The 14,346-nt window shown below is 43.2% G+C and overlaps 1 protein-coding gene across 5 annotated transcripts in view; it reads left to right on the top strand.

Annotated features, from left to right (window-relative positions):
- The first annotated feature begins 9,277 nt into the window (after positions 1 to 9,277).
- The window catches only part of GOLGA4 (golgin A4), a 120,250-nt gene continuing 115,181 nt past the window's right edge, over positions 9,278 to 14,346 (top strand). For all 5 annotated transcript variants that reach the window (XM_075547059.1, XM_075547058.1, XM_075547056.1 and 2 more), the window contains exon 1: positions 9,278 to 9,733. In XM_075547059.1, the coding sequence (XP_075403174.1) occupies positions 9,299 to 9,733 (435 nt within the window). In that variant the 5' untranslated portion in view covers positions 9,278 to 9,298. The remainder of the gene's footprint in view (positions 9,734 to 14,346) is intronic.

The raw sequence follows: 14,346 nt of genomic DNA, 5'->3' as shown, positions 1-14,346 counted from the left end.
CAATCCATACATATACATGCATCAATTGTATAAAGCACATCCGTACATTCTTTGCCCTAATCACTCTCAAAGCATATGCTCTCCACTTAAGCCCTTTGCATCAAGTCCTCTTTTTTTCCCCTCCCTCCCCACTCCCCCCTCCCTCATGAACCCTTGATAATTTATAGATTATTATTTTGTCATGTCTTGCCCTATCCGGCGTCTCCCTTCACCCCCTTCTCTGTTGTCCATCCCCCATGGAGGAGGTCACATGTGGATCCTTGTAATCAGTTCCCCCTTTCCAACCCACTCACCCTCTACTCTTCCAGCATCACCCTCACACCCCTGGTCCTGAAGGTATCATCCACCCTGGATTCCCTGTGCCTCCAGCTCCTATATGCACCAGTGTACAACCTCTGGTCTATCCAGTCTTGCAAGGTAGAATTCGGATCATGGTAGTTGGGGGGGGGGGGGGGAGGGGAAGCATCCAGGATCTGGGGGAAAGCTGTGTTCTTCATCGGTACTATATCGCACCCTGACTGACCCATCTCCTCCCCTAAACCCCTCTGCATGGGGATCTCCAGTGGCCGACAAATGGGCTTTGGGTCTCTACTCTGCACTTCCCCCTTCATTCACTATGGTGTATTTTTTTTTTTATGATGCCTTATACCTGATCCCTTCGACACCTCGTGATCGCACAGGCTGGTGTGCTTCTTCCATGTGGGCTTTGTTGCTTCTGAGCTAGATGGCCACTTGTTCACCTTCAAGCCTTTAAGACCCCAAACATTTTATCTTTGATAGCCGGGCACCATCAGCTTTCTTCACATTTGCTTATGCAACCATTTTGTCTTCAGCTATCCTGTCAGGAAGATGAGTATCATTCAATGCCACATTGTTAGAACAAACCATTCTTATACTGAGGTAAGATTTAGGTAGAAATATTACATATGCATATATATATATATATATGTTTTTAACCCCTCCTACCCAACAGTTATGTTTACCCACCATTCCCATTTCTTCACAATTCTGAAGGCATTGCTTTACTGCGTATTTCGTCTTTAAATAAAAAATAAAAGCATGCTAAAATTGCTGCACTGTACCTACACCCCAAAGTAATATTTCCCTTGACTTTTAACATCATATATCAGTCTCACCTACGTGGAGGAATACACCATGCATTCTTTTATCTACCTTCTTTAGGTCAGCAAGATTTACCCATGTTGTCATATGATGACTACAGAGAAACAAATTACATATCTCATTATACTACAGAATTTTTTAACTTTAAACTATTTCATGTAGTTTGATAAATTTAAATATGTTTTCAGGGTCTCTGTGTTCTGCTACATGAGCCAGTAGCACCGAGAGTTTATATAATAAGCCCTCCTGTGGTTCCTTCTAATACTTTAATAATTTAGTTTCCCCCCATTTTTGGGGGGGTCTCTTACAACTCTTGTTACAAACCACACATCAATTGTATCCGACATTAGTGCATGTATTCCATCATTCTTTCCCAGACATTTATTTTCCATTGAGCTCTTGGAATCAGCTCCTCCTTTTTTCCCTTCCTTCCCTTCCCCCACCCCTCGTGGCCCCCAGATATATTGTAAATTATTTTCAAATCTCACTCCGACCGCATCTCCCTTCCCCTCTGGTTTCTGTTGTTCTTCCCCGACTGGGTGTGTGTGGTCATATGCTATTCATTGCAATCGGTGCCCCCTCCCTCCCCACTTCTCCCTCCCCTTTTGGTATCTTTATTACCATTCCTGTTCCTGGGTTCCATGTGTTGTGAGTTTTATCTTTTGCCTATGCCTGTGTACATGCTCCCTTCTAGTATAGATTGGGAGGCAGCCCTGAGGTCATGACAGCAGGGGTGAGGAGGCCTCAAGGGATCAGAGGTATATCGTGTGACCCATTAGTGCTCTACTGCAACCTGATTGACTCACCCCCTCCCTGCGGCCCCTCTGAGGGGGTAATGATTTAAATTTTTTTTAGTTAAGTACTGGGGAATTTTGACCTTAAGAATGAAGAACCCATCACAAGGTTGGATATACAGCGCCCCCACTGAAGGGGACAAATAACAGAAATGTGGATGAAGGGTGACAATCGACAGTGTAAGATACGAAATAATAATATATAATTGATCAAGGATTCACGAGAGTGGGAGGGCGGGGGAGGGAGGGGAAAATGAGCTTATACTAAGTGCTCAAGTAGAAAATGTTTTGGAAATGATGGCAACATATGTATAAAATGCTTGATACAACTGCTGTATGGAAAGTTTTAAGAGCTGTTAGAGTGCCCAATAAAATGATTAAAAAAATGATCATCCCAATACTGTATATTGAGTCACCCACAGGAACTTTACAGCAGATACCATTACAGGTCTTCATTTTGTAGCTGGAACGTCTGTCAGGTACATTAGTGAAGACTCTTGTAACTGTCTATAAGCTACTCCAGGGCACAGCTGCGATCTGGACCCACCCCGTAGACTTGAATGCCGATGTGCTCAGTCCTGGTGCCACAGAGCCTTTCTGCACAGCACAAGGGCACCCAAGATCCTGAGCAGAAGACAGTCTCTGTTTTGTTGAAACGCAAACACAAGTGCAAATATTTGCAAGAGTGAGTTTCCTAAGGTGTCTATTAGCCTGCAGATACTTAGTAAGCTGTAGGGAACTTAGCACCTTCTCGCTTCCATTCCTTCAATCTTTGTTACCAAAAGGTCTTTAAAAGACATTTGTGCCTCAGCCCAGTGTTTTGTTTCCCCTTCAAAAGACTGTTCTCCTTAAAACTTTGGCCCATCAGCTGTGTAAACATTTCTAGACCAAGTCAGATAAATAAATATGAGACTGTCAAAATTAAACCATACAGCTGGAAAACGGTGATCAGGGAGAGTCTCACAGAAGACAAGAAAGGGACAAACATGTTACAGTTGGAGACCAGCAGATAAAAGCCAGAAAGTGTGGGGTAAGTTTCCAATTCTGTCACTGAGATCACATGATTCCCGGTAAGTCTTTTTTTTCCCCTCTTACTTGTGCCTACTTGTGAAACAGGAGCAATCATAGTAATCCTGTTGCCTCTCACTTTCCCCTAGTTTAATTATTCCCTGCTTGGTTTTGGCTTACAATGGCAATTGCATTAAAAACAAAGATACAAGAAGGAAAAACATTTGCAGAGAAACAGGAGTTACACTAGGCTGCTAAGTTGGCTCAGCTCCAGGGCAAGTCACGGTCTACATTTAGACTTGACATGTAGACCTTCCTTCTGGGAGAGATTTTCTATCGGTTTTATAACTTTAATTTACATAGCCGGTCACATTCTTTTGCAGAAGTACTAAAAACATAACAGGTTTTGAAGTGCTCTGATGAAACACATATAGTAACACAAGTATTTTGATGTGCTCCAGATTTCTGTTAGTTCTTATGTGCTCTGCCCACCCCCCCACCCCCTCCCATATAAGTATTGAAAATATGGTATGTGAAGAACAAAACATTTTCAGAATTAAGGATAGTGCTAAAAATGTATAAAATACTTAGAAAAAGAAAAACACATAAACCAAATCCCCTGCTAAAGTTGATTCTGAATTATAGCAACTCCTTAGGGCAGAGTCCCTGACATAGAGCCCCCAGGCTATAACCTTTACAGAAGCAGTCTACTACATCTTTCTCCCACAGAGAGGCTGGTGGGTTTAAACTACTGACCTTGGTTAGTGGCTGAGTGTTCTAACCATTGCACCACTGAGTACTTGCAAAATATATACACAACAGAGAGGAAACTTGACTATCAACCCACAGATAGAAAACACTACCAATAGGGGTCTATGCCTTCATTGTAAGAGATCTAGAGGCAGCCTAGGTGTTGATGGGGACATGGGTTTTGTAGCCACAAAAGCTCTGGCTTCAAACAGTTATTACATCCAAGTTGTATTACTTTTGAGTGAAATGCTTTACCTCTCTGAGCCTTATTTTTTTAAAAATTCAGTCTTTGTGGTATGTAGGTTTTCAGGTTTTGACAAATAAGAGTTGTGATATGAACTGCTCCCTCACCCCAAAATCTCCTTCATGCTGCCCTTGTGTAGTTAACCCCAACCAAATCTTAGCGACCACCTTCTGTTCCTCCTTCCGGTGTTGCCTTTCCCAGAGTGTCTTATAAAGGAGTCATGTCAACTATTAGCCTTTGGGGCCTGACTTCCTTCATTTAGCAAATGAGATCCATCTGGTGACGTGTGTATCAACAGTTTGTTGCATGGTATACATGAGTGGGTTTATCCATTCATTGGCTGAAGGACATCTGGGTTTTGATGACTTGCATTTTCCAAGTAATTTGCACATACTGAATTTATTAGAATAAACTTGCTCATGTTCTTTCCTTAGTGTGGGGAATGCCAGTCCCTCACACTATATCATGGGTCTGAGAGGTGCAATTGTAGAGTTATGATATATAAAGATTATAGTAAGGTGATAGAGAATAATAGAGATAGGAGAGAGAGTAGAATGAAGAAGTCAGACACATTTCATGGGAGCATGCTCACCTCCTGAATGGCCATGATCTCATCAGCCAGGTCTGCGCACAACATGGGCAGAGAGGGCAGGAGAGAGCTGTGATTTATTTCTAACCAAAGCTTATATATTTTGGGGGTGTGATTACAGGTAACCATTCGTGTAACAGGAAGGGCCTGTACAATAGGCATACGTGTCACAGGAAGGGGATGAGCTAGGGGTGTACACACAATAGGGAGGGATTAGGGATACACATGTGTCAAGATGGGCGGACCCTAGACTCACTATGGCAGCCTAACCTTGGTCACCCTTGAGTGGGCTTGACCTCTCTGGGCTCTCCTTCAGGGAAACAATCTATTATCATTATCAGAAGGGAGTGGGCCCTACTTAGGGTGGGACAGATTACACAGTCTGATTGTTCAAAATGGCTGATAACTCATAGGGAGAATAACCTCTGACCTAATTCTGTTGCCTTCCAAGTGTTTACCATGTGTAGCAAGCAGCTAAGTTTGGCATATACTTGGGGGAGACAACTTGGACGACACTCCACACCTTAGACTATCTGTGGTGACAGCTCTAATCCTTCACACCATGTTTCTCTTTCTTACAGAAGTCTTGCAAGAGGCCTATCTACTTTATTAACCTGTTCAAAGGATCACATTTTAATTTTTTATTGAGTTTATTTTATTGACTGTGTTCTTCTTTATTGTATTCCTTCTGTTTGTCCCAGTTTTTACTTGCTCTTTTTCTAGTGTCTTAATGTGGACACTTAATGGGTTTAAACCTTTTTTCTCATCGAACACGAACATATAATGGTACACATTTCCTTCAAGGCACTGCATTGGTTGCATCTCACAAATTCCAGTATGCTGTTTACATTTTTATTGAATTAGAATGTTTTCCAATTTCCTGTGTGCCTTTTTGAGTCATGGATAATTTAGGAGAAGAGTTAGTTGCTCAATTTCCAAATATTTGAGGATTTAAAAATATCTGTTATTGATTTATATTTTAATTCTTTTGTGGTCAGAGACAAACTGTACAATATTAATTGTACAATATTAATACTCTGAAATATACTGATACTTGTATCATACACTAGCTTTATGGTCTACCTTAGTGAACATGCTATATCGACTAAAAATGAATGTGCATTGTGTAGTTGCAGGATCCAGTATTTGAAACTGTCCATTTGGTAGAGTTGACTGACCCAAATCCTCTATAACCTTAACATTTCTTTCCAACCCCCATTGTTCTACAAAGTACTGAATGACGCAGCTAACAACACACTCTTTAAGTTTCCCACCCAACAATCTTAGGAAATATTAAAATGTAATGGGAGAGTAACATCAAGGGTGGAGAGTTAAGATTCAAGTTACTATCTAGCTTAGGGCTGAATTTGTGTAAGATGTCCCTGTGTGGTGCAAACGGTTAAGGCCTTGACTACAGGCCAGAAGGCTAGAAGTGTGAACTCACCTACACTGCGTGGCAATCTGCTTCAGGAAGGTCACTGCCTTGAAAACCCCACCGAGGAATGCCACTCTACCAACATGGGTTTGCCATGATGGCGACTAACTACAACAAATCCATGGGTAAGCACCGACTGTCAACCACTGCTATGTAATGGTGAATGCTGGGGTGCGGATGCATCTTGGGCCTCTGAAACCTGGGAGAAGCCTTTGGGACCCGAGAGTCTGTTGAGAGTGTAACTGTTAATTCCCCCTGTGAGCAATCATATATGACACAACACACTGCCCTAAGGAGCCCTGGCGGCGTATTGGGGTAAGAGTTGGGCTGCTGACTGCAAGGCGGGCAGCCTGAAACCATGGGCGAAAGATGATGTTGTAGCTTCCTTAAAGATTTACAGCAACGCTCTACATATAAACCCCTCCAGGGGGACGGACAACAGTAAAGTGGGTGAAGGGAGACACCAGTGAGTATAGGACATGAAAAAATAATAATAATTTATAAATTATCAAAGGTTCATGAGGGAGGGTGAAAGAGGGAGGGGGAAAATGAGGAGCTGAGACCAAGGACTCAAGTGGTAAGAAAATATTTTGAAAATGATGGTGGTAACAAATGTACAGGGCACAATCGGCGTAGGTATGGATTGTGATTAAGAGCTGTATAAACCCCCAGTAAAATAATTAAAAAAAAAAAACCCAAACCATAGCTCTACTCTGTCCTATAGCATCGTTGTCAGAATCAACTTGATGACAGAGAACTTGATTTCTGATATAGGGTTTCCCAAGTTGGAATTTTTTTGGGGTTAATATTAACTTTTTTTTAAATTAAAAGATCATTTTATTGGGGGCCCTTACAGGTCTTATAACAACAATCCATACATCAAGTGTATCAAGCATAAGTTGAAATCTTTATAGGAACAGACCAGGCTTTTTCTCCTGCAGAGCAGGTGGTTGGTTTAAATTGACATCTTGGTTAGCCATCAAGTGCTTAATCACTGCACCACCAGGGATCCTCATAGAGATAGGGCTCCTAATAAAGCAAACAACTCTCTGGGTGCTTCTCTGGTTGTTCACAATAGGAGCGGGCTTAACCCAGGTGTCAGAAAGGTATGCTGACTAGGTCCAGGGAGTGCAGCCTGGTTCTTTATAGACGCCTTTCTGGCCCTGGGTTGTAGTTCTGCCAGAATGATTTGCTAAACCACAAACTTGCAAAGTGACTCGACAGTTTCCTATGCAAACAGGCACAAAAAACCTTTGCAGGGATTGGTTGATTACCAAGCAAATTAGGTGACTGTGGCCTACTAAGTGGACTGGTCAGTTTGTGGTCTTGGTGGAAGTAGGGAAATGTCATGCTATTGGAGTGGGACCTTGCTACCATCAAGACAAAGAGCTGTTCACACTGGTGCCATCTGTCTCCAGCTGGTGAGGCAGCAAGAGATGGCATAGAGATGGCAGGAACATGAGTGGCAGCAGTGAGGAGACTGCCAGGAGACTGTGAGATGACTGTGGTGGGCTTCTGAGTCCATAGGGGAGATAGTTAAGCATGCCTTTATGCAAGAATGGAGTGCCTCTCAGCACATGTTAGTGGCACCACCGAGTTCTAACAATTGCCTGAGCCCGGCAGAGGCTGAGTAGGCTAACCTGGCAGAGACATGATTTGCCTGCATGCACAGCCAAGAAGGAGCTGAGAGCTGTCTTGATTGGAAGTTGTCCTAATTGACAAACTGATCATGTCCTAGTAATCCTGATGCTGAATAGTAGCCTGCTATTTTTCTAACAAACCTTAAAATTGTGAGAATTGTCTGAGTTGTGTGTGGCCATTGCAACAGTGATTAAACACAGCGGGAAGTAGAGCATACAGGGTGGTCGTGGTGGTGTGGTTGGTGTCTGAATTGGTAAAGAGGTTGCCAGTTCATCTTATAGGAATTAACCTGGAGCTGGTGGTGATTCTCCTCATTCCACTTAAAGTTAGAGGACCTCTGAATCTGTTAGGTTATAGCCCTGCTCCAGGTATAATATGTTCAGTGATTAGACTATGTTGTTTTAGAGAGCTGCTTATGTCTGTGAATGTTGGTAAATAAAATTTGCCAAAATGTGTATTGATAGCTGCATTGTGAAGCATTTTCAGATGATGCCAAATGTACATAGCATGTGGAAGTAGATTGCTATGGGGGATTTGAGGGTTCACATATGAGCAAGAAGTCAAGGTGTTGGAAGAATTAAGCACCTAAACATTAAAAATTGACAGGTGTTAGGAGTAAAGTTTTTTTTAAAAAGTTCTTTAGGAATCTGTGTCTTGCAGTAGGCTGTGAATTCTTTGTGGGCTGGGATATTGTTTTGCTTAGTGTTGTATCACTCGGGCTTTGGCACCTAGAATGAGAAACTGTGTGACTAAGTGAAACTGCATCCACAATCAGTGCTCATGGAAGAAGCAGTTAAGAAATCAAGTGATGCATTGCATTGGGCAAATCTGCTGCACAGATCTCTTTGGAGTATTGAAGGTGTGCCTGTCTCATGTTATAGTATTTTAATCACCTGATATGCATGTGACAGTGACAATGGATAAGGAAGGCTGGAGGATTGATGCCAGTGACAAGGAATAAGGAAGGCTGGAGGATTATGGTGCTGGAGAAGAATTCTGGAAGTTCAGCGGGCTGCCGGAAGAACTAACAAAACTGTCTAGAAGGCAAGATGGTGAGATTTTCTCACATACCGTGGACATGTCAGGAGAGAAGAGTCCTTGGAAAAGGACATCATGCTTGGTAGAGTCAATGAAAACGAGAAAGATCCTCAAAGGGATGAATTGGTGCAGTGGCTGCAACAATGGGCTCAAACACACAGTTGGGAGGATGGTGCTGGGTTTCCGTCCTTTGTACACTGGGCGCTAGGAGTCGGAACCGACTCAAAGGCACACAACAACAACAACACAGTAACGGTGTAGGACAGAATAAAGGAAGGTGTAAAGAGTGTATGGCTGTCCCTGGCATGCAACATCTGGACCTGGGAGGCTGTTTACGGCACTTCCTGAGCCCCCCCCCCGCTACACCCCCCACGAACAGCTAGAATATTAAGCACTAAAGATACAGAATCGCAATCAGAAATACTTAACAAAAGCACCTCAAGTTCGCTCAACTCCATCCTCCCACCACGGACGCTCACGCACGCAGGTCTTCGCTAAGTGTCTGGTAGCTCGGTCGACCTCAACCGAAGCGCCGGAGCCCAGGTAAGCCCTCGGCCGGTGAGCTCGAGGCCACCTGCGCGCCGCAGGGTGCACCTCCGAATCCCAACGAGTTCAAGCCCAGCACGCCACCTCCACGTCCGCCGTTCCCCGTAGGCTCCGCTACGCCCTCAGCGCGCATGCGCCGGCCGCGTCCCGGCGCTTGTCCCCAACGGCACTCCGTAGAGCGCCCCGGGCGAGCTCCACGTCGGCCGCGCAGGCGCCTTGGAGCGAACTGTTCACCTGCTACCGTTGTCGCCGCCGCCGCCGCCGCCGCGGCTGGATGGGGGGCCGAGGCCAGCCAGTGGCACCTGGAAGCAAGAGACGCGGCGGCGGCGACGCACACTCCTGCAGGACAAGTGTCCGGAGCTGCCGGCGAGCCCAGAGAGGAGGCGACGAGGCCCGGCCCCTGCAGTCCCTGGCGTAGGGAAGGCGCCGCGGGCGCGCCAGTGACTCCCTGGACACCCGCCCCTCAGGTTTCATTCACACTCAGGACCCAGGGCTGCGCCATGTTTAAGAAACTGAAGCAGAAGATCAGCGAGGAGCAGCAGCAGCTGGCGCTGCCTTTTCCTCAGGTAGGAAGACTGTCGCTCGCCCTCCCCATTTCCCGACACCCTCGCGGGAGAAGAGAAGTTCCACCGTGACCCTTGACCTCGAACCTTCGGACTTGGTCCCGCCCCGGACCCAGAGTGAGCTCTTGGAGGCCCGGGTCCTCGCCGCGCCTGACCCCGGCGCCGCCCCAGAACGCGTGGCTTGGGGTGGGGTGTGTGCGTGTGGGCGGATCCTTCGTGCATCTACCTACGTGAGAGTGACCCGCGGGCGTCCCACCCCAGTCTGAGATGGGGGACAGCCTCTCGGAGCTTCCTCGAGTGGGAGGATCTCCCGATCCCTCCGAGTGTGCCACCCGTGGAAGCGGGTGGGAAGTCCCTGGTAATCTTTGACATCTGATGAGTTCCCCGTACCCACCTTGGACCCAAAGTTGTGTTCGGAGGGGCGAGGGTCCAACCGGACCGCAGACCCATGCAGATCGGAGGTCGCTTAATTGCAAACCTGGACTCCTGGGTGAGGCCCAGGGGTCGCGCCCTCTGGGGCAGGCTCTGCACCGGCGCGACGGGGCGGCGTGGCTGGCCGGCCTCCAGCTTCCGAGCCCGTCACGAGTTAGTCACTTCGCATACCTTAGTTGATCCCGAAGACGCGAGGGGCCGATTATCGGAGGCCTGGCCAGCCCGGTGCCCTGTCCACAGCATTTCTCCTCTTGTTTCTACAAGCTTGCCGTGCTGCACGCTCCGGTTATATTTGCGTGTCGCTCCGAGAAATGTCGGTTCCTAGGGGAAAGGGGGCGTGTTAATTTAAAGAAACGGTCTTCAAAGTGCTCCGTGAACATAGTTTGACGCTACGAACGCCTTGTCTGCGAAGATTAGTGCTCCTGTTGTATATTCTCCCCAGTCTTCTTTAGTCTCAAGAGGTTTCGCAAACCTTTTTCTAATTTTAGAGTTTCTAGTCTTTGCATGCTGTTACAGTGAAGTGGGAGTTTTGACATACTCAGGAACATTTCTCATTTTTTTAAGCATACACGTTTACCTTGTGTTTAAACAATCAGTACGCTGAGTTTATTCAAATCCACATTTTACAGTTGCCCTCTTTAAAATTTAGTTTGTGTAGAGTAAATGAGCTGCTCACTGCAAGGCCATCCATTCGAATCGACCAGGTACCCTGTGGGAGAAAGGTGAGGCTGTCTGTCTCAGTCAGTATGTCAGGCTGCAGAAATCCAAAGCTCACTCCTATAGGATCGCCCCACAGTGAGTCGGAATCGAGTCGTGGGCATTAGGTAGTACTTGAGAAAAACACTGCAAATCGACATGGAGAGTTTGTTCATTTTTCTAAGTAAAGTGAAATGATCAAAATTTAAGTAGTAAAAGATAGCAATTTTTATATGTTCTGTTGTAGTCTTTTTAACCTTACAAATGGGAAGATCAAAGTGAGGCAGGCCTGGGCCTGCTAGGGAATGTAAGGCATTTTCATGTATAAAAGGTCATTGATCCAGGCTTTCCAATCTAGGAAAGAAAGAAATTTAGGATGTATGAAAAACATAGCTACATGGATTTTCATTTCACCACTAAAATAGGGAAGAACTGACTAGAAGTGTTGAACAGCAGGGAATTGGTAAAATGGTATCAGGCATTGGATTAATTATACAGTCTTAACAAATGCAAATATTTATTGAATCCTTAACTATGTGCCAGGCAAATATTTTACCCAAATTATTTAATCCTCACATCAATCTACGGGGTAGATAATAACTGTTACTTCACTTTTATACACGAGAAAGCGAGGCTCAAATAAGAAGCTTGCCTAGTGCTCTTCACCTGTTCTCACAGGAAACTTATTAACACAGAAATAAGTTTGTGTTAAAAGATTAAAAAGCATGTGACATGTGATAAGAATTTTGTGGGGAAATAGGTATCTTTCTTATGTGATCATGGTCAAAGTGATTTAGGAGGAGCTCTCGCGGCATCATCGTGGGTTGTAGATGTGGTTAGGAGTTGACTCAGAGGGAGGAAACTGAGACCTGTTCCAGTGAAGATTTACAGCCTTGGGAACCACGAGGGCTGTTCTACTCTGTTGCTATGAGTAGGAATCAACCTGGTCGCGGTGAGTTTGATTTTAATTTGGATAGTCTTTAGGTGTTGGTGAGAATAAAGCGTTCTCTTTCTGATCAGTGATGACGTGTGTGCATTATGAAAAGGCATTGTTTTTGTGCAGTAAGAAAGATTGTGTTTAGAAATGCACCAATATCAGAGCGAGTCAGAGGCGTCGGGAGTCCACAGCCTAGCCCTGCTGCAGTGATCTAGTCTTTGGTGAGACATTCCTCCGTATCAAATAAAACACTCCGTGTACAGAAGATTGACAACAACCCTCTGATAAATACACCTGTTTGACTACAAAAATTTATCAAGAAGAGAAAAAGAAGTTGTTAGTTATTACATACTAGTGGCAACTTACCTGCTCTAGTCCTAGCTTCCCAGCTATTCTGAGCCCTCTGGGAATGGTAACTTGCGGATATTTGTTCTCAGAGCATTAAATTGTTCTCTCAAGAGTTCATTAAAACAGAAGACTGTAGTTTCAGGGGGCATATCTGTAGTTTGTTACTAGAGAAGTTTCTCTGACCATGAAGAGTTAATTAAAACAAAACCTTTTTGATGACAATTAAATTGCATGTGTTCCTATTTTCCTAAGCAAAGGGTCTTGAGTGTGTGTACTGTGGCCTCATTTTGACACAGGGTCAACGTTTTTGAAGACACAGCCTCTGTTTAGGCAGCATATTCTTGGTCTGCTTTTTGTAGTTGTTTTGTAACCTCCTTGACTGTGTGCCCTATATTTTTCTTTTCCCTTTTTCTGAGATGGTTAGGGCTTAAAACAAGAGACACAAATATATATTACTTTGTGTAAAATAAAGTCAAGTGAGGGATTCTGTAGTGCACATTAGTGCTTTAACAACATTTTTGGTGTTCGAGTCTTTGAAAGCTTATTTGTGCATTTCTCATTCTTAGTTTGTTTTCCATAGCTGAGCTTGCCTGATAGGTATGGTTCAAGTAGTGTAAGTTGTCAAGTGTAGATAATTGTGCAATAAATGAACTCAACATCACAACCATAAAAATTTCCAGTAATAACGCAGACATCGAATATAATTGTCTAAAGTTTTGAAAACATAGCCCAAACAAGACAGCCTCCCAGTAGTGTCCAGAAATAGATGTTGGTTCATACTAATATCATTTGTATTTGTTCAGCTCTGATGACTAAAACTAAAGTTTAAATCAAGATTCACTTAACTCTTTTGTAGCAGCAAAATATCTACTTTAGAGTTTCTAATTTCTTGCAGAGATAATTCAATTAAAAATTAGATGATAATGTATACACTATAAAAATACATGTTACATGAGCGAACGCTGAAAATGAAGTCAGCCTTTTAAAAATACTGCTGAAATTTGAAAACATTTAGTCTTTTTTGGTTCATGGAGATAAAAATTCAAATAACATAGATGGGTATAAGATAATTTTTGCTTGTCTTGCCTGATTTCTATTTATTAGAAATAAACTCTTTTGACCATTTCTAATTTCTGTTTTTTAATGATTCTCTTTGTAAATATTTTAATTTCTAAATGCTTAATCTCTACTTTGCTTTGTCAACTGTCAGCATTTGTCATGAGCCTGAAAACTTTGAGTCTTCAAATGCTATATACACATATATACACACATAAACACATGTATACATACACACATATATTCATCTTTTATTCTTGATTTATCTACATTAGGCACCATGTCTTGACTTGCAATTTGTAAAATGGAGAAATTAATAGACTTTAAGTTTCTCTAGCTCTCATTAATGCTTCCATTTTCCACACTAAGTTACATAATTTAAATTGTCACTGTGTATATTGCTTTTTTCTCCGTTTTTAGGATGCTTTGCCACTTAGTTTATAGGTTGAGTCTGAAAATCAAAAGCCAGGGAACAATATTTAAATATTCTATAGATAATAATTCTCTATAAATTAGGAAGTATATTTAGAGTTATAGAAAAAGTGATGGAATTTCTATGTTAATCATGCAAAGGGACTTAAAGAAGTTTGTGGAAAAATAGAATGAAAAGATACTGTTTTCATTACTTTTAACAGACGTTCAGTGCCCTCCAAAGTACTTGCTGTCCCATCGCTGGTGCTCACTAATGGTCTTGTCTCTACACATTTACCTCTGAGCTTCTTTATGTAAGTGGTATCATGCAATATTTGCCCTTTGGTGACTGACTTAATGTTTTCAAAGTTCTTCCACGTGTGTAGCATGTATTAGGACTTTGTTTCTTTTTATGACCGAGTAGTATTTTGTTGTATGTATGTTGTCACATTTTATTTCTTCATTTGTTGATGGACATTTAGATTGTACCCGCCTTGTGGCTATTATGAATGGTGGAAATTGATGCTTTTAACTATAATGCTGTGCTTGTTACTTTATTTTAGATTTCAGTAGCAACTTGTGTTTCAGAAGTACATTGTTTGAAAGCTGGTTTCTCAAAATTCTGAGAGGATAGGAACTATCTAGACTTTCTCTGTTCTGTTGTTTTACTTGTTTTTTTTCCCTGTAGTCCCTTGTTATATATTTATTCATCTTGGTCTCTTCTTATTTTTTTTCT

Source organism: Tenrec ecaudatus, chromosome 4 (assembly GCF_050624435.1).
Source record: "Tenrec ecaudatus isolate mTenEca1 chromosome 4, mTenEca1.hap1, whole genome shotgun sequence".
NCBI lineage: Eukaryota > Metazoa > Chordata > Mammalia > Afrosoricida > Tenrecidae > Tenrec > Tenrec ecaudatus.
This window is presented reverse-complemented; position numbering and strand designations above follow the sequence as displayed.